The sequence below is a fragment of the Rhopalosiphum padi genome, chromosome 2 (genome assembly GCF_020882245.1).
Source record: "Rhopalosiphum padi isolate XX-2018 chromosome 2, ASM2088224v1, whole genome shotgun sequence".
Classification (NCBI taxonomy): Eukaryota; Metazoa; Arthropoda; class Insecta; order Hemiptera; family Aphididae; genus Rhopalosiphum; species Rhopalosiphum padi.
In genome coordinates, this window is record NC_083598.1 from 44598517 (window position 1) to 44624432 (window position 25916).

The window sequence follows — 25916 nt, forward strand, 5'->3', positions numbered from 1 at the left end:
AAATTGTATTTATAATTAATATCAGTATAAAATAACAACAACAAAATATTACAATTTAAAATTATAGTCTTTATAATAACTGTTTCTATGTAATTTTTTTAAGTATATAAAATTATTCATTTTGTCACGTATTAAAATATGAAAGAAATTAAGTAGATAATTATACATATAATTATATTTATTGGTTCATGATGATACACGAGTGGCCTCTTGTGATCTGGCTGGCTCGTGTTCCTATATAATACTAAAATCCTGGATAGTGGATATACGCTGTGGATGACGTACATATGAGAAGTTGACAAAACTTTAATAATAATAATAATGTGACTTCGATTAGGCACAGCAGAGAACGTGTCAATAGTGTATTAATTACAATAATAAATAATAATAGTAATAAATAATAATAATTAATGACGATAAATATGTAATATGCACAGTATATTATAATAGGTAGTTATACCGAACTCTTTAATTATCGTTATAATAATATGAAACATGTCACAGTCGATTACTTATTTACTTATATTATTAATGGTGAATGGATGTACGGATGGACGTGATAGGTATGTAAAACGTAATAATAAAAATATATCGACAATATGGAAACATAGTGTTACTTATAACAGGCGTAGATAACGTAGATTTTTGAGTTGGGGTGATAATTTTTTTTAAATATTGTCACATAAACACATAATATACAATATTAGATATATGGGTAATAAATATTTGTAGAAATCGGCCTTACCACGGATACTATTATTAATGGATACATATACAATATGCCTAATGTTTGTCGTTCATACAATATCATCTACCCTTACCGCCACAGCAATTGCAACACAATACGACGAAACCGGCAATGAGCAGACCGAAAAGCACCATGTAATAGTATTTTGTAAAAGCCGTCGACGACGTGGTAGTTACTGCCAACGCTGCCGCCGGGGAATGGAACGAACGGCTGCCGACGGACGTCTGTCGGCCATCCGCTGAGGTGGCCGTGACCAGAATCCCGTAGGTCTTGCCACCAGCTAGCTCTACCACTAGGAAACGATAAATGAATATTATAATATATTGTATTATGTTACATGCGCATATGATGATGCGAATTAAACATGGTATCGTAAATTAATTACAATACATATACACCCGAAAATGTTTTAAGTTTCACACGATATTATTCTTATTATAACTTGTAACTAATATTAATTCATTAATACATATTTAACGAATGGAAACCCTTTGGATATACAATAATTATTAATTAAATAAAACAAACAATAGGTAATTACAGAGAAACATAACTTAAAAACGATTAAGTTAGCTTATAAGTTATAACAAAGCACTACTAGTTACTACTGAAAATTAGATTTAGGATTAATAGAAAAGAATAATTTAATATGAAAAAATAGATTTTCATTAATATTTATACATTTAATATTCCTCTTAACATCAATAAAACGTTAAACTTAAATGTATCACAGTTAAAATCAAAATGGTCTATTATTAAGGATGTTATATTAGCTAACATTAGAACCCGCGGAAAAAAATCTGCACCACACATCTTTGGTTCTGGAAAATTATGAAAGATTCTTGAATCCTTTAAAAGCCAGTAAATGTGTACAATCAATGTGACAATTTAATAAATCATATATATAAATAAAATTTCAGAAAATATTGTCTTCTGAAATTTAACGAATTCACACCAACTGATAACTGAATTATTGTATAGGATATACTCGTACTAGATATTCCAATTGTATATAACTAAGTGTATTTGTGACATAAACAATTATTTAAAAAAATGTTTAATGGTCTAATTCTAGATCGTATAAATCAGTAGTTCCTAACCTTTTTCATTCTATGCTCCCTTATAAATTTACCATAATCTCATCTCCCTCCTTAAATTATAATTTAGGTGAATTTTTTTTTTGTGAGCGATACAAATAAATCATACAAAATAACTATATATTATACAATATAAAATATTTACTTTTATTGTTTTCATCATTTTAAAAATAAATTATAAATCAATTTACGAAGTAATAATATTAAGTATAAGAAAAAATTATTGAGTATATAAACATTGTAAAATAACATAATTATTTTCGTAATTCCGTTATCACTATATCCCCCCCCCCCGAGCAGACCCGAAAGGCTAAACTCCCCTCGGTTGGGAACCGCTGGTCTAAAGATATAGAAAGATAAATTTTGAAACCAAATTATGGATTCGAAATCCAAGGTTAATAGCACAAGCGAACAATATAAAGATTTCAAGCTTAAGGTCTGTTTAGAATGTTGAGTACGTATATATAGCCTAACATTCTATTATGGCGGAACTTGACGATAGATCAGATTCAAAATATATACATTTAATTGTTGATACTCTAATCAGATCATTATTATTATTTATTAGTTTATAATTGAATATATTTGCATTATATTAGATCGAATGAATCGTGAACGAAATAATTTTGCATTTATCAATGTTTAATTCCAACGAATTTTTATGTTCAAAGTGTAAAATGCATAGGTATAATTGATTTTGTAGTAACTCAGAATCTAAAAATGATTGAATTGAACAAAATAATTTACATTATCTGCAAAAACTAAAAAGTAATGGTTATACAGTATTATTATTTCGAAAAATATAAAAAACAACCTACTTAAAATACAAACACTACAAACTATACTATTTAAATAATTAAGAAGAAAAAATATATATTTCATGTGAATTGGATAATTATATTGATTTTACAAAAATATATAATTATTATTGTGTCTATCATCACCATTTGTGGCAGTAAAAAGGCTTTGATTTTCAACTTTAAGAATGGTTTCTGGTAGAAAATAGGAACTAATTGGTAGTTAGTTAGGAAAGACAAAAGTAAAAAAATTCCAATACTATCCTGATCCTAAAAAGATTTAAAAATTTAATACATTCTTCAAGTTAACCTTTATTCAAAAACATTTCTATCGGAAAGTGTAATTTAATGTTTATGAGTTAATGGCCATTTGAAGTTTAAATTTTTACGACAGGAGATTTTTGTTATTTGTTATAAATTATAATTCAAAACCGAAAAACTATAATACTTGAAATTTTTACAAAATGTTTGTATTTTCATTTTCTATACATCATAAAATTTTCAAAATATTTTGTATCTTTAGGTACTATAGGTACTCGTATGCGCGGAGTGGTGTGGTACGGGGTAACCCCACAAAATGTTTGTCCACTACTCTGCTTGTCTAAACTTTAAATACGTATAACTTATAAAATACTCAACCTAAATTCGATTTTTATGTATCAAAATACTCAGAAAAATATTTTGATTTGGAATATGAAATTAAAACTATGTTGTCATTCAAAAAAGTAAAAAACTTAAAAAATATATAATTTTTTAATAAAAACGTCGTTTCTTTAACAACTCGAAATTATGTAAAAAAATATTTTCAAAAACATGAATACTTTTTGAAATAATGAGTGGTTCATGATAAAAAAATCACCCTGTATAGCGGTACTGTGGTAATTTCCCATTGGACATTTTGTACAATTTTAAAATAGAATAAAATATTAAATAACTAATTTTAATATTGTTGATATGTTCAATATTATTGGTATTATCAGTATATTCGATATTTTCGGTCATCCCTAATTTATCTTAGGACTATGTACATACGCTTTGGATAACCTATAAAACGACTACCAAATATTAAATAAAGTACCAAGGTACTTTATACTATATAAATTATACATCACAAGAGATAATGAGAATCTGACGTATTAGCATTTATTTAAAGTTTAAAACTATTTGAACTTTTTAACTCATTCCATTCATAATCTATACTTATTACTTACGCAGTTATACCTCTGGCTTCACTACATTTGTACTTTCAAATAAATATAAGAAAAAGTCAATAATAAACAGAGAAACGTTTATCAAATGAAACTGTTTTAAGAATTTATAATCTTTGCTGTATGATAATTGAATACATGTTTGTGTATGATAAATTATTTATTTAACTAAATTAAAAATGTATTACTAGGCTATTTTTGAGGCGTTTTTCCTTGCATTTTTCTTTAAAAAATGTATTTTTGTCTTAATGTGTAAGTGTAATCACTAATCAAATAAAACATTTAAAAATAAATTAAATACAAAAAAAATATATAATTGCAAATTAGCAATAATAAAAAACCCATTAAGTAGCCAGTAGGTATAGGAAATACTATATAGTATATTTTAATCACCCTGTACAAATGATACGAAAAAGATAGCATTAAAATAAACGAGCGATGTGGTAAGTGGTAACACGTTTGACGGGTGGCAAGACAAGGCGGTTAAGTTAGGTTATTCTATGGTACAACCACGGTCGATACCTCGGTTAATTGATAACAATATATAAAGATAATATAGAAAACTAGTAACTACAATGTCATATAAATATTAGAATACCTATAAAATTTAGATTTTAATAGATCTCAAAACCAAACTTCATAACCTAACCTTACTACACTGTATTTCAACTACAAGTTATGTTATAACTAATACGCCATTCGTTCAGAGTAAGTACTAAGCACTAATATTTATGGCTAGTGTTGTGTTATGGTGGCGCACATTGTATCTATAATTATTTACAGTTTTCAAGTATTCATTATACCTACGTACATACATTTTATTACTTATCCATATATATCGTTATGGTACAATACTAATAGTAGTATGACTAGCGCTTTACATATGGGCAATGAGCCAATGACTAATGGACTGTGAATCAGTGATAAGTTAGTTAATTTTAAATTTAACTAAAATATTCCCGTTCCCGTCGTTATTTTGAATATCATATCCTTCTCCCACTCTATAAGCCATATCAGACATAATATTAATAATAATAAATATATAATAATATGTACTAATCTTAACTCATAGATAACTGCTTGGTATAAGCATTGATTATTATAGAATCTTCAACCATATAAACTAAATTAGTTATATGGTCAAAGTATAGAATAGACTATTTACTTTATCATGCTATAATCAATATTATATTGTTTAAGACTTAGGTGATAGAGGCTGGTGTTGGTCACATGACACATGTCATATTGTCTATTATTAATTAATAATACGAAATCGAATAACGTCAATAATAGTATAAATAAATATCAATTATTATACAATATTGTCGATATTGCTTGTAAAAATGCTGGGATATTAAATAATGTTAGCGATTTAACGTTTTTTTTGTACATAATTCATATTTTATACAAGCTAACAGATTTATTTATACATGGAGAATGAATATTTTATTTATTGCTTTTACATTGTTATATCTTAAACAATCTAAACAATTTAATGGTTAGGTATAAAAAAAATGACAGTGACAGATATTTGAATTGCATGCTTGCCAGTACCCTTTTTAGTAAAATTCGAATGAATAAATCTAATATATGATATATTTTGTGATCTTTGAACTGGATTCATCACAAAATATTTTAATTGTATAAGTATTGAGGTATTTAAGTACATTTTATATTGTTAAATTATTAATGTAACAACACAATTTTAAAACTCCTATTTTGTTCTAATCTGGAAATTCTCTACAATTATGTTATTATATTATTATAAATTTTTTTAATAAATATTATATTTTTTAAGCTCTATAAACCTCCAAACCTGCTAACTTCCTCCATCAACCTCTTATATTTTTTTTACTAAAATTTTAGAAAGGTTAATTCTCAAACGCATTTTCCCCATCATTACCAACAATTATTACTGCTTGACCCCCCCCCCTCAATTTGGTTTTCATACCTCACATAACCACATTCAACTACATAGTGGTTAATGTAATTTCCTACTCCTTGTAAAAAAAATTATACTGCACATATGCATTTCTTGGTATATCACAAGCCTTCGATCGTGTTTGGCATGATGGTTTGCTATTTAAACTTAAAAACTTCCTCTAGTATACACCCTTCTTATCAAATTCTACCTCTCAAACCAACATTTTAAAATTTTTACCAGTTTTGTCTTCTATAACAGCTGCTATGAATGCTAATGTTCCTCGAGGAGGTATTCTCTTGCCTATTCTTTATACGATTATGCCTCAGACCAACCCAACAATGCCTATACTTTGACTAACTTAGGCCCTTCTCATTAAATCCAAAAAGTTGACTTTAAACAATTAACTAAAAATGCTAAAAAATGTTTTATGTTATAATAAATAGGTACTCTGCTTTCAATATAAAATTTCTTATGTATCAAATTATACACTCCGCGCAGATCTAAATCTAAAAACATTAAATTAAGAGAAGTCAAGCATTATTATAAAATGTTTCACAAAAAACTAACTTCTTATACATATCCTCTAACTAAAAACTTAGTGTCTGCTACTATAACCAGAAATTCTCCTAGGAGGAGAATCGCTCCATTCTCCACTGAAATGTAAGTGGTGTTAAGATCTTTTATGTAATTAACATGAGTATTTCATGCTCCTCAAATTGAAAGTGTCACTACTGGGTGGCTTCTTTTATAAAATTATAATCATGTATATTTTTTAACTCTTAACTTTTAATATACTTGTTGTGTCAACTGATACAGATTGTATATTAATCTTTTAAAATTAAAATTAAAATGTAATAATGTAAGATTAATTTGTATATAATTTAATTTGACGAAAAAAAATATTATTTTAACATAGTATTAATAGTACCAAAAAATGATTTAATGAAATGTACTATTTAATTAGTATTATTTTCTTTTACAGGTTCTTACCTAGGAAAAAAAGTATGATTTAATTCAACAGTACTCTTGAACATGGTCAGTTAGATAAAAAAAAACTTATAAAAAAAATTTAATTTATATTTATATTTATGTTTATATTGATATAATATATAACAACAATATTTATATGATAAGAAAATTGAACTACCTTTTTCATAATTTTGTTATATTTTATGCATTTTTTTTATTAAAGTTAAAAATATAATTTAATTGAATGAGTTCATTACTCAAAGAGTTGTTTATTCATTACCAGGGCTCATAAGTTCATGCATTTGCATGTATTTTTTGCTACATAGGAAAACATGCTAACTGAGATGCAAATCCATTTCATAACAATAATAATAATTATATAAAGTTTAATAGTGCATGTTTTGCATATTTTGGGTGTAAAGTCATATTTGTTATAAAGTATATTTTTTAGGGTTATTAGCACATATTATTACATAAAAAAATATTATATTTATTTATTTAAATATTTTAGTTCTTTTTTGTTTTTATTTTATTAATTTTACTATTTTAAAGTGTATAAAAATTAAAAGGAATTATGCATTTAAAATGAATTCATGTTTCATCTTATTATTTCAAAATTTGCCTATGATTTTTTTACATAGTGCATATTTTAATGCATATTTTTCCAATGTTTAGAGCATGAATGCATGCTAATTTATGCATTTTTTAGTGCATGAACTTATGAACCATGTTCATTACTATAGATTTATATTGTGTTATTTATTTGCTTATTAGTTTAATTATGTATGCACCTAATCAAATATATTATCTACTTAAAAGTTAAGCAACTAAGAATATTTATCATTATATTTTTATTTTATTTTTTTATAGACTACCAAAAATTGTGGTTTCTGACGTTAGTATGTTAAGTTAAAACTATTTACAAAAATGGACGAGTCAACCAGTATTGATAATACAACTTTATTAAGAGATTTCAATGAAACTCAACCTAATCATGAGTGGTCTCCTTTTATACGCTATGGACCTTCACATTTGCCTACATTCAAAGTTTCGTTACATTTAAATGGTTCTCTGTTTGATGGTTGTGGCTCTTCAAAGAAAAGAGCAAAAATAAATGCAATAATGAATTACAAATCATCCTTCATGAATTATAACACTAATACTAAGATCAATAATACTATAGAAAGTGATAAAGCGGTTCTCAAAAGAAAACATACAGACAATTTGATAGAAAACCCGCCCTCAAAAAAATTGACAATAGAATCTCAAGATAATGTACATCAAACATCAGCAATACCAGTATTTAAGAGACAACATACAGATGATTTTATTGAAAACTCACTTTCAAAAAAACTTGCAATTGAATCCCAAGTTGCTGTACATCAAACGTCAGCAGTATGTATCCTACATGAAATATTTCCAGGACAAACCTTAACATATGAACATGAACAGTCCCACGGGCTATTGGAAACAATTAGTGTCATTGTTTCTGGTAATAAATATGTAGGTTATGGGAAAAATAAAAAAGAAGCAAAAGAAATTGCATGTCGTAATGCTTTAAAATCTTTGTACGAGGCACAGCCAATAGACAATATTAAGTACAAAAACCAAATAGAAATGTTGCGCACTGATTATGATGATTCTAAAATTATTGATCATTTTGCTGGAATCACAGACAAAGTATATCAAAAATTAGAATTTACTGAAAATAAATTTAAAGAATACTCAGTTATAGCAAGTATTATCAAAGTAAATAAATTATTACCTAGTTAATAATGAATTGTTTTACATATATTGATGTACTTATTGTTTGTTTATATAGATGACCAAAGAAGATTTGAACTCGGCACAAGTAATTTGTTTGGCTACTGGTACAAAATGTTTATCTGGTAGCTATTTGAGCCTAAGTGGTGAATCTTTACATGACTGCCATGCAGAAATATTGACTCGTAGATGCCTAATGAAATTCTTTTATAAAGAACTCATGGAATCGGTGAAAGGCCATCCTTCTATATTTATCTCAGATGATAACAAATCTAAGTTCAAATTAGCAAAAGATATTACATTTCATTTATACATAAACACTGCTCCTTGTGGTGAAGCTAGAGTTTATAGCTTCTCTGACACAGAACACCAGTTAAATCGATTAAATCGTGGTTTGCTGCGATCAAAAATAGAAAATGGTGCTGGCACTGTATCTGTATTTGGTCGAGAATTTCAAACATATGATGGAGTTGCTCAGGGTGAACGTCTTGTTACTATGTCATGTTCAGACAAACTAACACGTTGGACTGTACTTGGACTTCAAGGAAATTTATTATCAAATTTTGTTGAACCTATTTATTTAGAATCAATATCAATTGGAAGTATGTTCAATATAAATCATATGAAGCGAACAATTTATGGTCGTGTTGAAAACAGCATTAATAAATTACCACAAGATTATAAGTAAGTACTTAACCATTTTCTTATTTTAAATCTCTATTATCTAATTATTTTTTACTTGCAGAGTACAAAAACCTCAACTCCGTGGTTATAGTATACTTCCCCGTAGATCTACTACACAATCACCTCACTGCATAAATTGGATTATAAACGAAGGAATTGAAATTATTAAAGGAAGTTTAGGTAGAACAATTGAAAACAAGTTATCCAGAGTATGTAAAACCTCATTGGCTAATGAATATATTAAACTGTGTATTGCTACAAATAATTTATCAACTCTTATTGAAAATGAAACAAATATATTTTATGATTCATTGAAAAATAAAAATAAAAATTATGTAGCTGCTAAAAATGAATTAATATCAACATTTAAGTCATTAAATTTTGGAACTTGGGTACACAAACCCGAAGAACTTAAAAGTTTTGAATTACATGTTGTTAATGCAAGTAATAATATTATATATAATTATAACAATCAGGGCTGTTAAAAAGTGTTAAACACGTATGCACTTTGTTGTTTTATATATATATTATATATATACAAATATGAACATTTGGCTAAATAAATTATTAACTACATGTATTATTTACATATTTTTTTTATTTTCTGCCTTTCTCAGTAATATATATGGTTTTAAAATTTGTTCACCTTTTTTATAGCATACGAGGTCTGTACAAAAAATAAACATTCAAAATATATTAAAGCCACAGACTATCTTATTCCTCTCAAGTTATCTTTAAGCACTCTTTTTTTATCATCTCAATAACATTCACAAATCTGACTTTTAAGTTTTGACTGTAGTTTTTAGTCTAGGAAACAAATAAAAGTTGTAGGATAAGACAAATCAAGTGAATATAGGCAGATAAGTTGGTAAGGGGTGTGGGCGTGGCATCACTATTGAATAATTTGTATGTCCAATAAAAGTCAATTATTAGACATTAAATACATATTAATCATTCTAATTTGTATTATGTTACAATAAATTAAATTATGAAATTTTATATTGTATATTGATACTTAAAATTATTTATAAATTTATGTAAAATGTTTAAGTACTTTTTCAAATAAAATCATTAATATTATTGAATACTAGCTTTTTTTTTAAAAAAAAATCCTAATACAAAAAATATATCAAGTGTGTGTAAGACTTACACTGTAAGTTAATTTACTAAATTATCACGGATTTAAATTAATTTGTTATTTATTTTAAATACAATGTACTATTAATGTAAATTTTTAAGGTTAAAATTAGTATTTAAAATTTATACACTATGCAAATACATTTTGAATACTTTTTATAAATATGTATTTTCACATAAATATACTAGTACAGTGGTTCTCAATCTTTTTAGTACCGCAGCCCAAATTTACTCCGAAAAATCTTTCAAGACCCGCATTGCTTCACTTTTCAAAAAATAGTTATAAAAAATAAAATTTGTATTATATAAATATGTATAAATTTGTAGTATATATTTAGTATTTTATAAATTATAGGTTTATAATCAATATATTTTTATAAATGTACTTTTAATAAAGAGGTGTATGCGAAATGTGTGCTTGTTTTCTGTTATGGTTAATAACAGCATTGACATCATAATTCTAAAAAATATTCGCAACACGCTAAAAATTGATGCGACCCACACTTTGAGAAACGCTGTACTAGTATATTATATATTAACCATTAATCAAAATTCAGGGTATAGCAACTTGACTTAATAAATGTCATCAAAAATTAATTAATTAACTTGAATACCTAACAGATCGTTAATTTATTAGAGGAATTCGATACCAACCATTTCTGTCATTGTCTAATACATGTAGAACATAGAACTTGTACCAATTAATCTAGTGAAGCGATAAGAAATCTGAAAACTGATTTGATTTTTTGTTAAGTCTACTTAAGATTGATTTTCCAATATTTTTGATTTTATCGCCTTAAATCTAAAAACAATTAAATTACAAAATTGTCATATTTCAATACCTATTTGAAGAAGTTATAATCAAAAAAACAAAAATGTGGAAAACCCGATATCAAGTAGACTTAACAAAAAATTGAAATTAATTTTCAGATTTCTTATCGCTTCACTAGATCAGTCGGTACGTTTTGGCAAATAACATATTTAAAATTCTATGTTTTACGTGTGTTAGACAAAAACAGAAACAGTCAGTATCAAATCCCTTAAATTAAAGGACATTTTGATAAATTATTAGACGATTCTTACATGGAAAAAAGTTCTTTAAGCTATTGTACCATTCGTACCTACTAGCATATTAGCTCTAACACATTATATTGGATAGGTATAGCAAGATTTTTGCTTAAAAATTCCCATTTTTAATAAAAAAAATTTTGTTTTTTTCAATTACTTATATATTTTTCATCTACACTTTACATTTAATAGCAGAAAATAGATACGCATAGAATAATTTTTTTGTAAACTTCAACACTATTGATACTACCTACTTAAAATAATTAAATTAAAATCAAAATAAACGGCACACCAAGATATTAATTAAAAATGTAATCCAAATCTGTGTACCTACACTGGCATTTGTAATACAAAGGGCAATACACTTTTTAATTCAAATCGCTATCATGTATCTCTGAGAGTTCAGATTCTTTATTTTTTACATTGTTCCCAAATTGTATTTAAATTGGAGGGGATATTTGTCCAAAGCTTGATTTAAGATATACCTTAAATAAGTATATCTTTAATTGTGGTCCATGGCTATATCAAGCACGTTTTCAGAATCAATTTTTGGAGGGGTCCGTGTACCAGAAAAATATTTTCGAACATAATTTAAATAATAAATTATATTTCATATGAAAAATTGTCCAACAAGCCTTAGAAGCTAAAAATAAAAAGTAATGACCAATGGCCATTATGCTAATTCTATAATAATAAGAGTGATAATTATAAAGTTACAAAAATATTGTTAAAAAAAAATCACAAAAAGACATGAAATACAGAAATAAATATGTTAAAGGATTTCTATTGGTTATTTTATTTTATCAGGAGATTGGATAGCCAATAGGTATAATTTCGTCAGGATTGGTAAATTGGGTTCTGGGGAAAAAAAAGGTAATAGGTAAGTCGAGTCCCAGAAAAAAAAATATAAATTAAAGCATATGCACGTGGTTTTTATAATATCATGTTCTAAATAAATAATAATGGTATAAATAATCAAAAAAATGTGTGCTGGTAAAAAATGTTAATAATGTTAATATATGAGTAAGCTAAATAATAATATAGTATGTTAAATTGTACAATATGTGGTATAAATAATCAAAATATTGTGTCCTGTGAAAAAATGTTAATATTTAGGTAAAAACTTAAATTATACAAATTTAACAAATTCTAAACGAGTAATTATATAACGAGAATTAATTGGTGTCTGGGTGGTGTACCATTATAATATGCAATATGGCGTATTATTGTAACAGAATTATTAAAAAGTATTAAAGTTTTAAGTTTTTAATATTTTAGACCTAGTTGCACCAATGGTTTGCTACTACCTTTTTATATCCGGGACTCAACTTACTGCTTTTAAAATGGACAAAAATTATCGTGGACCCAATTTACCTAGCTCCACTCGTATGTTGAACCTTACCTACCTATGTATCTTTTGTTGGCTGCCGTTGACGCTGACCCGAGTTCTGAACCATCGTGCGCGTCGTACCATTTTACCACGTACCGCTTAATGCGATGTTCGATGCTGGACTTATCCATTGTCCACGATACATTGTAACCAGTACCGGAACGTTCGACTCGAATGTCAAACTGGTGGTTGTCGTCGACAAGACTCGGAGGCTTTTCTTGCAACTCTTCGGTCGACCGGTCGACGGTTTCTACGACGATAATATAATATTAATGATTATTTTGCATAAAAACGGAAATTACTAAATATTAAAAATTACATTATATAACCATACAGGTAGAAGAGGCTAAAACCTGTATTTTTAAATGAAAAATTAAATATAATTTAATGTTTTATATTTATAATGAATATAATACAATTAAGAGGCCGTCCCAGTAGAAAAAAATCGACCGAAAAACATGCTTTCGTACTTCCAATAGTACTCAGGCAGTCAGGCCTCGCTGATCGTAGAAACATGATTTTGGTATCAAAATAATCACGAGAAATAGTACTTCTTCCACCACCCCGCTTGCATATGCAGCCGTACCACACCATAGGTCTAAACTGTTTAGACCTATGGTGCGGTGACTAAACTGGTTATTTATCGCAGCCGCGCACTGGTTATAAATAGCCAAGTACGTCAATACGAAAATAATAATTTTGTCAATAAATAATATTATTTTATTTTTCGATGTTATAATTCGTAATTTTATTTACTATCGTATTTTACGCAAAATGGAACTACGACATAATACTATTCGTAAAATGTTCACAAATCAGCTAGAAAACGTACGATTTAAACAATTTTTTTTTCAATTATAGACAATTGTTCTATAAAATTAGCGTATTGACATTCAAGACGAAATTTTTTAAATTTAAATTAGTATAACTGTATAAGTAAAAAAAGGTAGGCAAGTGGGTGTCGATCTGCTTTACAGTAGGTTACAAGTGAGTCACTATATACTTACTGGATTATTGTGTTAAATTTGAATTCAATGATATAATATCATTGTATAAGAAAAACGAATCTTATCGAAGACGGAGAGTCAGCCTTGATATATTATAATATATATTTTTAACTACAAAATAATTATTAAATTTATCTTGGGAAAATTGTTTGGGTATATATGCACTGATGGTGCTCCTAGTATGATTGGTTCTATAAAAGGTTTTGTTTCATTGGCAAAAAAAGTGCAATAAAAATATACTTACAACTCACTGTTTTCTTCATAGAGAAGCTTTAGTAGCAAAAACTATCGGTCCTCAGTTAAAAAATGTTCTTGATGATGTGGTAAAAATGGTAAATTTTATTAAAATGAGACCATTAAAATCACGACTTTTTTCTTTATTATGTGAAGCAATGGAATCACAATTTCCTAAGCTTATTTTACATACAGAAGTACGATGGCTATCTCGTGGTAAAATTTTGTCCAGAGTACATGAGTTAAAAAATGAACGTATCGTGTTTTTTACTCTTGAAAATGTACCCGAATTTTGTGAGTTATTGACGGACGAAAAATGGTTAGAAAAATTATCATACTTATCAGACATATTTTCACGCTTAAAATCAAATTAATTCAAGTATGCAAGTACCAAATTAAAATATATTAACATTTAACATCATGTAGTAAGTTATATACTCTTAAAGATATGTGTATATAGTATTATAGTATATCGCTGTATACACCTTAGTACCTTACTACTTTTGTTTCTTTTGTTTATACTTATGCACTGATTAATAAAACCGACGTAGTCTATAGACTATAGAGTATTAGAGTATAGGGCCTAGGGTGCCTCAGGATTTTAGAAAAGACTAAGAGTGCCGTGAGTCAAAAAAGGTTGGGAACCTCTGCCTTAAGCTTTAATAAGTTGTTTAATATACTTTTCATTTACAACATAAAACTCTCCTTTCTTGGTAATTACCAAACTAATTACCGGAAATCTAAACTAGTTTTACCTGAACAATTAATTTATATTTTTCAAAAACCGGAACCGGAACATAACCTTTTAAGCAATTGAGTACCTATTTGAACATCTTGGAACCGAAAAAAATAAAAGATATCTTCCAGTTTGAAAAAGTGTACTATTAGTTATTAATTATTATATTTCGTTTGATACCATAATTTGTGAAAACGCTCTTACCTCTCGATTTTGTCAGAATGGATCTGCTGAACATAGATTCACCGCTCATCTCGTCCCGGCACGATACCATTATCTCGTAATCCCCACTGGTTTTTAAATTCCATAGAATTGCTTTCCCATCGCTGGAAGAAGCCGTTGCATTCCAATTTGACGACGCTGAGCTTGTGTCTCTACTCCTGCAACGACGTATTGTATAAGACATTAAAAGCCACGCTGTGTCTTCGTCGCTACCTATTTGATTTGTTATAATATATTGTGATACAAAATTGAAAGTTGTCACGTATATACGAGTACTTAAAAAGTTAAACAAATACCATATACTACATAATATGCATATACACCAAAATAAATACATTTTTTCTGACATAAAAATTTTTATGTTTTATAACAAAATTAATTTACAATTCACATGTTGACATCATATGTCATGTATAGAAAAATAGACAGTGGCTAGGTAAAATAGGTAAATATTTTTTTTTTTATTAAGAATAAAGGCTTCGACATCTGTGGTCATTAGTCTATACAGTATTACATTAACTTAGAATTATACAGATATACATATAATAGATAAGATTACATAAGATGCATAATAGGTACATAAGGTTTTTAAATTTTAAAAGTATATATATATAAGTATTTACACTTGGGATATTGGATTACAATAGGTTTATAAGATTAATAGATCTATAAAAATTAAAACTGGCATCAACGTTGGCTTCCCCTAATGCTTCTTCCTTATAATTTTTATATACGAGTATGCTTATAAGTTATAAGTTATGATTTCATAATTTAATTTCACTAAATATATTGTATCATAACCTATCAATAAAATTTTCTACCCGTGGGTAATCTCGCAAGATTGAGTCCTGAGTTTCCGAGTAGATTATAATCTATAGTCTCAAGTCTGATCTATTATAAAAATAAGTATCACTAACCAAACAGTGCAGAATGAATATGGTCGTTTCCAATAAGCCACAATATTTTTGTTAGTTGAATTAACGTGCAAATCGAAATGTTTACGATGAAATAAGTTTTCCTCGACTATCAATTCTGTTTCCACCGATATAGTTGCTGCGATATTGGACGCCACACATCTATAGACGCCTCTATCTTCACTCCTCACGCCAGTTAAAGTAAGATTACCTCCAGTGACTGTCACTCGTGGATAAAATAAACTTTTACCGTCTGCCTATAAATATGTATAAAAATAATATAAATATAAATTATGATTACCATTTAAATAGCCTTAATTTGTATACCAGTGGTCGGAAACGGTTTTGGATTTTCAAGCCACATTCACAAATTAAAAAGAGTTCGTGCGCCAGACAAAAATAAAAATGTTTACTATTTTTTTATATTACTATGAAAAAAATACTGTTAAACTTTAAAATAATAAAATGTATAAAAATAAAAAATTTGTCGTTCTAGAATTAAAGGGGCCGTATATAATAGCCGCCGGTTGCCGACCACTGCTCTATACAGGAATAATATAATTGTATCTGTATGGTTTTTGTTGCACAATAACAATATTTTCTTCTTATTATAAAATTATGTTGCATATTATAACTTAGCACAACTGCATAAGCATATGTTTACTGTGTACTGAAGTAGTGCAATTACTGCAATTAATGCAAACCACTCGCTTAGTCGAGAAATGCATGTTAAAACTAGGAAAAGAATATTTTGTTGTTAGTACTCGTATTTACGATTTACGAATAAACGTTAAAAATAAAAAATTATGCTGGTTATTGTATAAACAATAAATCAAATATGTCTCCCTTAGAGATCATATTATAATAATTAATAGTTGTACACCGCAATAGATCATTAGTAACATATTATACCGTACAATGATATTATGTTAAATAATATTTTGCACACCGCCTGTAGATGGCTGTATGCGTTTTTTAGGATAAGACCATGAGTCTATGAACTAATGCGATAATTGGATCTATAAAAAATAGCATTTGGATGAACAATTTAAGGAGGGCAGTAGGTTTAACCATTTGTGTCTCTTGAATTTGCGCAATCCCTAATTTATGACAATAAAATAAAGACAAAAACCATATTCTATATGACTATATATTATATTATAATACCTTTTGCCAAACAATTGCCGGACCTCTATTGTCGAAATTTTCTGCTTCACATGGCATTGTGATGTTATCGCCGAGTTTACGGAAGTATAACACTTTCGGTACAACAATTAGTTTCGGTGGGTGCTGGACTATAACGTCCATTGGCGTAGACGGCCCTTCGGTTCCCAAATCATTGAATGGCGTGCACGTGTATTTGCCACCGTGTTCTTTTTCTACCTACATGCACATTCAATACGCATAATATAATAGACAAAATCATCTATATATTTACAATAACCGCTATTACATGTTATTATACGTAATATCAAAAATAGTATACACTACACTGTCTACACTTATCATATAATCATAATATATATAAAAATATATACACACCTAGTTTGTCCCCAAAGTTCTATACCATCCTAATTATCTATGTGTATAATCAATCAATATATCTAAATACTATTTTCTAACTATAATCTATTATGTAAAATATGTGCTCTTAAATTAAAATTATCATAGATTATACTATCGAAAAAACTGCATTTAAATTTTAATTACATTAATGTGCCACACTGCCACGACCACAGAGATGCTTATATAAGATGATACGACATTTTAGGGTAATTTACTGTTTAAGTATAATATAAAGCATTAACTCGTACCCGATCAAAGTAAAGAGACCCGTTTAGCCTGTGGTAAACTCCGGGCACGTTGTATGTATCGAACAAAAACCCGTCTTTTTCCCATCTTATTTTTGTCAGTGGCGGGTTAGAATGGAAGTGACAATCCAAAGTACCAGGCTTCCCGTAAGCAAGAAAAACTTCAGCAGGTGAATAAACAACTTTCGCCTTGTCTGTAAAAAGCGCAATATTATATGATTAAACCATATATTACATTGCCGAGGATTTAATTGAAATTTAGGGTGGGTGAGCTCACATTTTAAATTCTGAGCGGAGCGATGAATGTATTGATTTTACAATAATGTGTGTTTTTTATGTGATACTTAATGGGGCTTATATACTTTTTTTATAACAATTAAATACTAATAATATAATAAATGCAATATTTTTGGAAAAAATAACAAATGTAACAACTTATTTAAATACTTAAAATAAAATATATGAATTTAATAGCTATATCAAATAAACATATTATTACTTGGTGATATAGGCTGATGGGCCGTTACCACTCAGAATCGTTTTTCGTAAATGATTCAATGATATATATCATTGAATTCAAATTTATTAACACAGCTATAATAATGACCTACTCGACACCTAATGTACAGCAGAGCCAGAGCGGTATCCATTTGCCTAACTTTTTTTAAAGCAAATAATTTACATTTACCAATGGGTACATAATACCCCCTTCTCACACACACAATAAGCCCCAAAAATATTTTAAATATTACATATTACACAATAATTTGAATAATTATTAATATATTTATATAACAATAGTTAAGTATATTAAGTTTAAAAAAATAAGTAAAAGTCTATTGAAATAATAAAAACCATTCCAATATTATATGCTAAAAAACAATAATATTCACCATATCATGTAAACATTTTTTGAGGCTTGAATATTATTTAAGGAGTTTGTATGACATCAATTATTGATTTGATCAATATTCATTAAACGCTTACACTGAACATTGAGAAAAGCACCGGCAGTCAGTGTTCCTTTTTCCGATACTATGCGGCACGAATAGAAACCGTTATCATTTAATGCTGCATCATAGATGTCTAAGGAACCTTCTGGAGTTACAAGAAATCTACCATTCAAAAATGGTAAATCGTCTAGCGGCACGCCGTCTTTATACCATTGGACTACGAACTCGGGATCTTCTTTGACGCAACTGAAATGAACAGACTCGTGTTCCATTCGGGTTTGGTTAATCGGCGGTATACTCAATACGTCTCCACCTATAACCCAATATGATATTATATTATAGTAAATAATACAACAATTACATTATATTTAACAATTTACATTTTACAGCAACTACACTGGAATCAATCTATTTTTGAAATTGAATAGTCTTATTGTATACTTATATTTATTTTACTTTTATTTTGTACACAGAATTATTGCAAATTATTACTGAAAAAATATAAGTGTATTTATAGATTGAATCGTAGGCAAAATTTTTAAAAAATGTTTAATTTAAGTACAGTAAAACTAAAATTTAATCAAGCTTTTAAATTAACCGTATTGAACAAGTAACCCGATGAAAATAATTACAGCAGTCATTAATTACAAACATTTGACCAATGGATGAAAGTCATCAAGTCATGCATGGTCACTTCGTGTTAGAAAAATCAAAAATGTATTAAACATAAGCTAATTGTAGTTATATTTTCTATCAATATATAGATAAAGCATATATAGAGAAAAAATATGCATTTGAACATCAGATAAAAGAGGGAGACCAATACTGTGCGGGAATTTACGGAAGAAAAATATGATGTAATTTAAAGCAGGAATACATGGGGTATGAAACGATTATATATTATTTTTCTCTAATAATATTTCTGATGTTATTTTTCGTTTAAATATCTAAATTCATAAAATTGATAACAGTCATACATAATTTTTAAAAATGTAATACAACTATACAAGATTCCTTATCCTTATAAAAAATTAAAATAAGAAGTTAAGTATAAATCTGCAAATGTTTTGTACGAGCGTCTGAAATTTTAATTATAATGAAATTAAACTTAAAATAACGATGCTGTCATTAAAAATGTACCTATAAAGTATTCAACTTTTAAATCATAATATACAATTTTTTATAGACATTTAATCTTCACATTTGGACAATATTAGATATTTAAACGAAGAATTTAATTTATTTTGTTTGTAATTGAATAATATTTGTGGATACTTGAAACTTTTAAAGTTTATTGTTATATTTATAGTTTATACATACAAATACACCATATGCGTAGGTAGGAAATATTTTTGGAGGGGGTTTTTGTCTAAATCTATATTAATATTACAAAATTATGAATAATTTATTCGTATGTATTAAATAATACAATTATTTTATTTAATTTCGGGGGGGGGGGGGTTGAACACCCAACCCCCCTTACCTACGCCCATGAAATACACAATAATGATATTTTAATATGCAATGTTGTTGGCAAAAATTAATTATACTTACCGTAATACGGTTTGGTATTATTTCTTTTATAAATATAAATAAACCATAAAATATACTTCAAAATATAGGTTAAGATTCATTGAATTAAATTTTAACACATATACCTTACAGTAAGTACTAATAGTTACTCTTCAATGGCGAGCTATAGTTGCGACACCTACTATAACTGGCTACTGTACAGGAGAGCAGTTACCTAGAACAAGTACTCCGTCCCTCCTTCTTTTATTATTAAACCATTCGAAAAAAAATATTTACAACTTATTATGTACTAAAAAATATATTTTTTAATAAATTAATTCTTGTTTTGCTATCATGCAGCCATGTAGGTAGATATAATATAACCAACGTAGTACAAGGAAGTATTAATTTAATTTTAGTATGGAAAAGGTTATTGTCGTTATTATTATATTATTATTCACATTTCACACTATAAACTTATAATTAATATAAATACTGATGCAGCATTTTTTTTTAAATGATACATAATAAAACCCTAGACAATATTTTAATGTGTTGAGAAACTATAACAAAGATTATACAATTGCCATAGAAATTATAAGTAAGTGTACAGTCAATTTATAATGTCTAAGGACCATGCCTAATATATAAATTATGCAAACCTAACCTAAGTATATATTATGGAAGGGAAGGGTTTAATGAAAATATAATTTATACTATAAACAAATATAAAATAGTATCACGGTAAATAATATGTTAGTTTTATTGGCAGACTTTTGTGGGATATTTTTGATTGGTACATATACAAGCCCTTCGACTCACTTCTTCATATAGCCCATCCTGTCAACAATACCTCCAATAAATAATTAATAAAAGGACCCTGAATAATATTTACTCGTAATCTCTTCGGCTGACCTCGTAATCTCTAACAATGTTCAATTTTATCAGTAAGTCAAGGTCATATATGACTAAATCATCTAAGCTAGTCAATGAATGCTTAAAAACACATTATTTAGAAATTAACCTAATGAAATAAATCATTTAAAATTCAAAAAACTCTTATTAGATAGGTATATTTAAATGTGCTGTAAACCTATACATATAAATGATATTTCACTCACGAACAACGATTAGAATAATTATTTTTTTTTTATTATTATTCTTTTATTAAAACATCTAAATTATTATTTTATGGACAAATTTGATGGTTGAAGTTGACTAAACAATTTTGTAAATAACTTTAAGCCACAACAGAGACGGATCCGTTCATATTACTATTTACTATATCAGTTATCTATATACAACAGTGGTTTTCAAACTGGGTGCCGCGGCACACCAGTGTCCCGCGAGTATCCACTAAGTGTGCCGCGGTTTTTCCATAAATTATCGATTGCACTGAATTATGATATAAGAAAATGCGGGTATGTGTCAACTATTCGTCCAAGAATTAAAAATATTTGTTAGCCCATCAATCACATATTTCTTATTAAATGTATATATAATTATAAACAAATTTGTTCATCTAAAAAAAAGGTCAGTGTGCCGTGAAAATTTTTTGAAGTTTACGGTGTGCCGTGTATAAAAAAAGTTTGAAAACCACTGATATACAACATCACAGAAATTTTGTATATATACAATCACTAAAACTTTGTCGTATTTGTATTCTGTATTCTTTTATTTTTTAGTAATAGGTACTAATAATAATTGATAAATATAAATATAATTTCTATAATAGATAATGCTACCTAATATTATATAATATAAATAATTAATAACCTAATAGAGTTTTATTATATCAACTTGAACAACCAGTTTAAAATAGTCTTGACATTTAAGTTAAAATTAATGCTTTTAATAATTTTTAATATTATAACTAATTATTTGTTAGAACAGAATGTTTGCTTCAAGCTTCAACTAATAATTATAAACCTTTAATTCTTTATTAAACAAATGTACAATAATTATTATTTACAAATAAATTTGTCATAACTCATGTCTTTATGTGTCACCTTTTATAAAAGTACCTTACATAAATATTTTATTTTTACTTATTTATTAGTTAATTAATTAATTTTATTATTAAATTGTTTATTCATTTATTGTTATTTTAGGTATGTGCCTATTAGCTTATAGTTCTCTTGCTTTATTTAATTCAAACAATATTTTTCTGATGATTCTTTAATAAAGAAAAAACATTACAGTGTGGTAATAGGTACATCATAGCCACACAGATATTATAGTAACTTCGGTATAGTGACTTATGTTTTTAAGATTAGCAAATTTATCTTTTTAAAACTATTTTTATTATCTAATCAAGTATACATTTTAAAATGTCTATTTAATATTGAGAAATTGATTCAATTCACGAATATCACGATGATTACACATCTTAATTTTTATAATTTATCTTAATGTATATATAAATATACTATACATGATACATTAATATTAAAAATGTTATGATGTAAATAAAATTATTTAACGGACATAAAGTTATAGTATATTAATATGGTATAGCTACAGAGTACAAGCATATTACTATGCTGCAATTTTGATGCTACGTTAAGAACAATAAAATACTCCCAACTTTATTAAAATAATAACCAATAAGGCATGAGCATTATAATATAATATTATACTTTAATTAAATCAAATTAATCTATTCTCTTTCAGGTTTGACGATTATAATATCGAAAAATTCTTATTGTAATCAATTATATTATTTATTATACACGAACTGTTAGTCCTCACCTTCGACATCAAGCCTGAACCGTACACCTGCTGTAAGACCCATGTCGTTGTCAACAGTATTCAACGTTGAATCTGTGCTCGACTGGGGTGATGACAGTGTGGGTAAAGGTGGCTGTGACGATGAATGCTGCAGCGGACCTGCATCACCACTGTAAGTTACATGGCACTCGTAGTCACCTGTGTCTGATTCGCGAAGACTGGAAACGTTAATAGCAATGGAGACTACATCACTGAACTCGGGGGGTTCTACCACGGCAGTTCGTCCGTCGTATCGCTCGTCGGTGGTTAACGTACCCTCTGAACACGTAAATACCGTCTGCCCCTGTAAAATGAATATAATAAATTCAACATCATCACAAACCGCTGCAACGATTATATCAACTTCTCATATAATATATTATAATTTATAATTATTAGTTATAAATTACTAAAAATGCATACTATTCTGAAATTTAGATTATTATATAATCATTTTTAAAAGAAAAACACTACTTTTTATAATTTATTAAAAAAGAAAACCCAATATACCTTTCTGAAAAATGTTATTTACAATTCTTCACTTTTACCGCTTCCCCTAATTAATGAAACAAGCCTAGTAAAAAAATCTTTCTTTTTAAAATATAGTCTCGGCAGACAAGAGTTTTGTGCGTTTAACACATTGTCAAGTAGGTACGCACACCATGTATCCTGTTCGTATTGTACTCGTTTTTAAGTACTTGTCGTCTATGTATTAAAATATTATTATTGATTAATATCTTCTAATAAATTTATATAGGTACACGACTACTAATAATATTGTATTACAAGTTACAATTTTAAAAAGTATAGTACAAAATACTTTACATATTAATAATATTGTGTGTAACGTCCAAGCTAAAGAATTTAAACATTCTAACAAATATAAAAATAATAATTAAAGTTAATAGCTATTATTACAATATATGAAACCAATATTATGCTACATATTTGTTATCAAATATCAATAAAAATAAACATTTTTGACGTTTAAAAAAAAATACATAATTTATATTTTATTATCTATCTAAGAATAATATTATTACCAAAAGCCATGTATAAACAACTATTTTATGAAATGATCAGATAACTCCCAAATACAAACATACGTATACACCGATGACCGATGCCTCAAAAACTAAAAAAGGAAGCGTTTAGCAATCATCACATCTAATTCTCAATTAACACAAAAAGTAAACATTTTCATCATATGTATCGCTGAAATGTTAGCAATACACTTTGCAATAAAATACATAAAGAATTATCAACAGTCATCTAATTATATTATTTTCATAGATTCTTTAAAAAAAAATTCACCATCATAGCCTAGGTACCTGAACACAGTGATATTGAAGAAAACAAGTTAACAAATTGACAAAATGTACAGCAAATAATTAATTAATAGAAACAAATTTAAAATACAGTACCTATGAAGACACTCTTTGATCAATAAACATATCAATTGAAACAAAATGGTCAAATAAATGGAAAAAACAAAAAACCAAATTAAATGAAATTAAACTAACAATTGAGCGCTGAAAAAATACAAACAAATTTTTCAGAAAATAATAAGTAAATTTAATACGCCTTAGAATAGGACACATCCCACTCAATCATGGATACTTAATGAGCAAAGATGAACAAATCATTTGCACAATCTGTGAAGTTCCGCTTATACCTAGTAAACATGAACTACTATACATACTCGTAGAATGAAGATAACAGAAAGAGCCAGAAAAATGCGTAACATCATCGAGTTCCTCCGCTAGCCCTTAGGCCGCTAAGACGAGACATCCGTCAAAAACACACCTTGATTTACAAAAGAAATTAATACTGATAACATATTTTGTAAAACAATTTTAGTAGCATTTAAGAAGGAAATAATTTTTATAACATTACATGTAAGTAAAATATAAATCAAATGTCAGCCGAAGGCCAAGCAGCCGAGGCTTAATTAAAATAATAATAATAATATTGGTGAATTATCATATTGATTCCTAAAATATCTTGTCTCTATAATAAGTCTAGTAATATTATACCTATAGTAATTGTTGACAATATCTGAATTTATATAATTTTCGCTAACATAATTGTATTTATATATAAGGTATACAGAACATAATATAATAGGTAGGTACATCTGGGAGCAAAAGTGCACAACAATTTAGTAGATTAGGTTACCGAATTTATTCCATCTGGGACTTCCAATGAGCAAGATTACATTTTAGTTATTATAACGGATTTACAGAAAGTTATGATTAAAATGTATTAACGGCTGCAAATATCGCGATAATAAGTGAGTATCTACTCACGTCTTTTATCCAACGTACAGCCACAAGACGGCGAAGACCACCATCGTGGTCGAACCGTGGTTGTGGTACTGCCGGGCATTTGAATACCGCGTAACCGCCGATTTGGGACGTCAGCGAGCCGACATCAGTAGTTGTCTGACCGTTACAACCATAGTGGCCAAACAGAAACGCCGCCGTCGACAAGTACAGGATCAGTATACCGATCATACCGTGCGTTTTCGATACGGCGACCGCGGTTTTAGTAGACCGACAGTTCGCAGGGTAAGTGGTACAGTGCGGATATTGTCGCGACAGCGTCCGCGCGGGAGGACGAACTCGTATATTATTTCGCGGACACGACAAATTATAATAATAATATATCGTCGTCGTCGTCCGCTCGCTTTAATAACAATAATAATATAACGCACGTGACGTAGGAAAATATTTACAAATAACGCGTCGGTTGCGGACTTGCGGTCGGACCACGCGACACTAAATGTATAATATTATATTATTATACTTTAATACTTAACATGATATACTCAACACAATACATCAGTGTGCAGTCAGTACTCAATACTATTAAACAGCTGTACAGTTACGTTTTTAAGTAGGGACAATGCGTCCGTTGGCGGGAACCCGTTGTCTTTAGTAGAACATTTTTGAAAATTCAACGGGGTAACA

At 28.0% G+C, this 25916-nt stretch overlaps 2 protein-coding genes across 5 annotated transcripts; one reads left to right on the forward strand and one right to left on the reverse strand.

The window, feature by feature from the left end:
* Positions 1-48: 48 nt before the first annotated feature.
* On the reverse strand, positions 49-25731 carry LOC132920499 (protein borderless). Of its 2 annotated transcripts, none has more exons than XM_060982934.1 (9): positions 25254-25731; positions 22927-23248; positions 18698-18976; positions 17714-17904; positions 17067-17282; positions 15903-16156; positions 14968-15143; positions 12799-13036; positions 49-1040 (listed from the first exon to the last, which is right to left on the reverse strand). In XM_060982934.1, the coding sequence occupies exons 1-9, from the start codon at positions 25458-25460 to the stop codon at positions 818-820; spliced, it is 2106 nt and encodes a 701-aa protein (XP_060838917.1). In that variant the 5' UTR covers positions 25461-25731; the 3' UTR covers positions 49-817. The 2 variants fall into 2 exon arrangements, with proteins under 2 accessions (XP_060838917.1, XP_060838916.1); XM_060982933.1 differs by having other exon boundaries at positions 12803-13036; positions 25254-25730.
* On the forward strand, positions 4393-10276 carry LOC132920500 (double-stranded RNA-specific editase Adar-like). Of its 3 annotated transcripts, none has more exons than XM_060982936.1 (5): positions 4393-4558; positions 6757-6809; positions 7614-8492; positions 8566-9191; positions 9253-10276. In XM_060982936.1, the coding sequence occupies exons 3-5, from the start codon at positions 7671-7673 to the stop codon at positions 9674-9676; spliced, it is 1872 nt and encodes a 623-aa protein (XP_060838919.1). In that variant the 5' UTR covers positions 4393-4558; positions 6757-6809; positions 7614-7670; the 3' UTR covers positions 9677-10276. The 3 variants fall into 3 exon arrangements, with proteins under 3 accessions (XP_060838919.1, XP_060838921.1, XP_060838920.1); XM_060982938.1 differs by having other exon boundaries at positions 6757-6776; XM_060982937.1 differs by lacking the exon at positions 6757-6809.
* Positions 25732-25916: the final 185 nt, after the last annotated feature.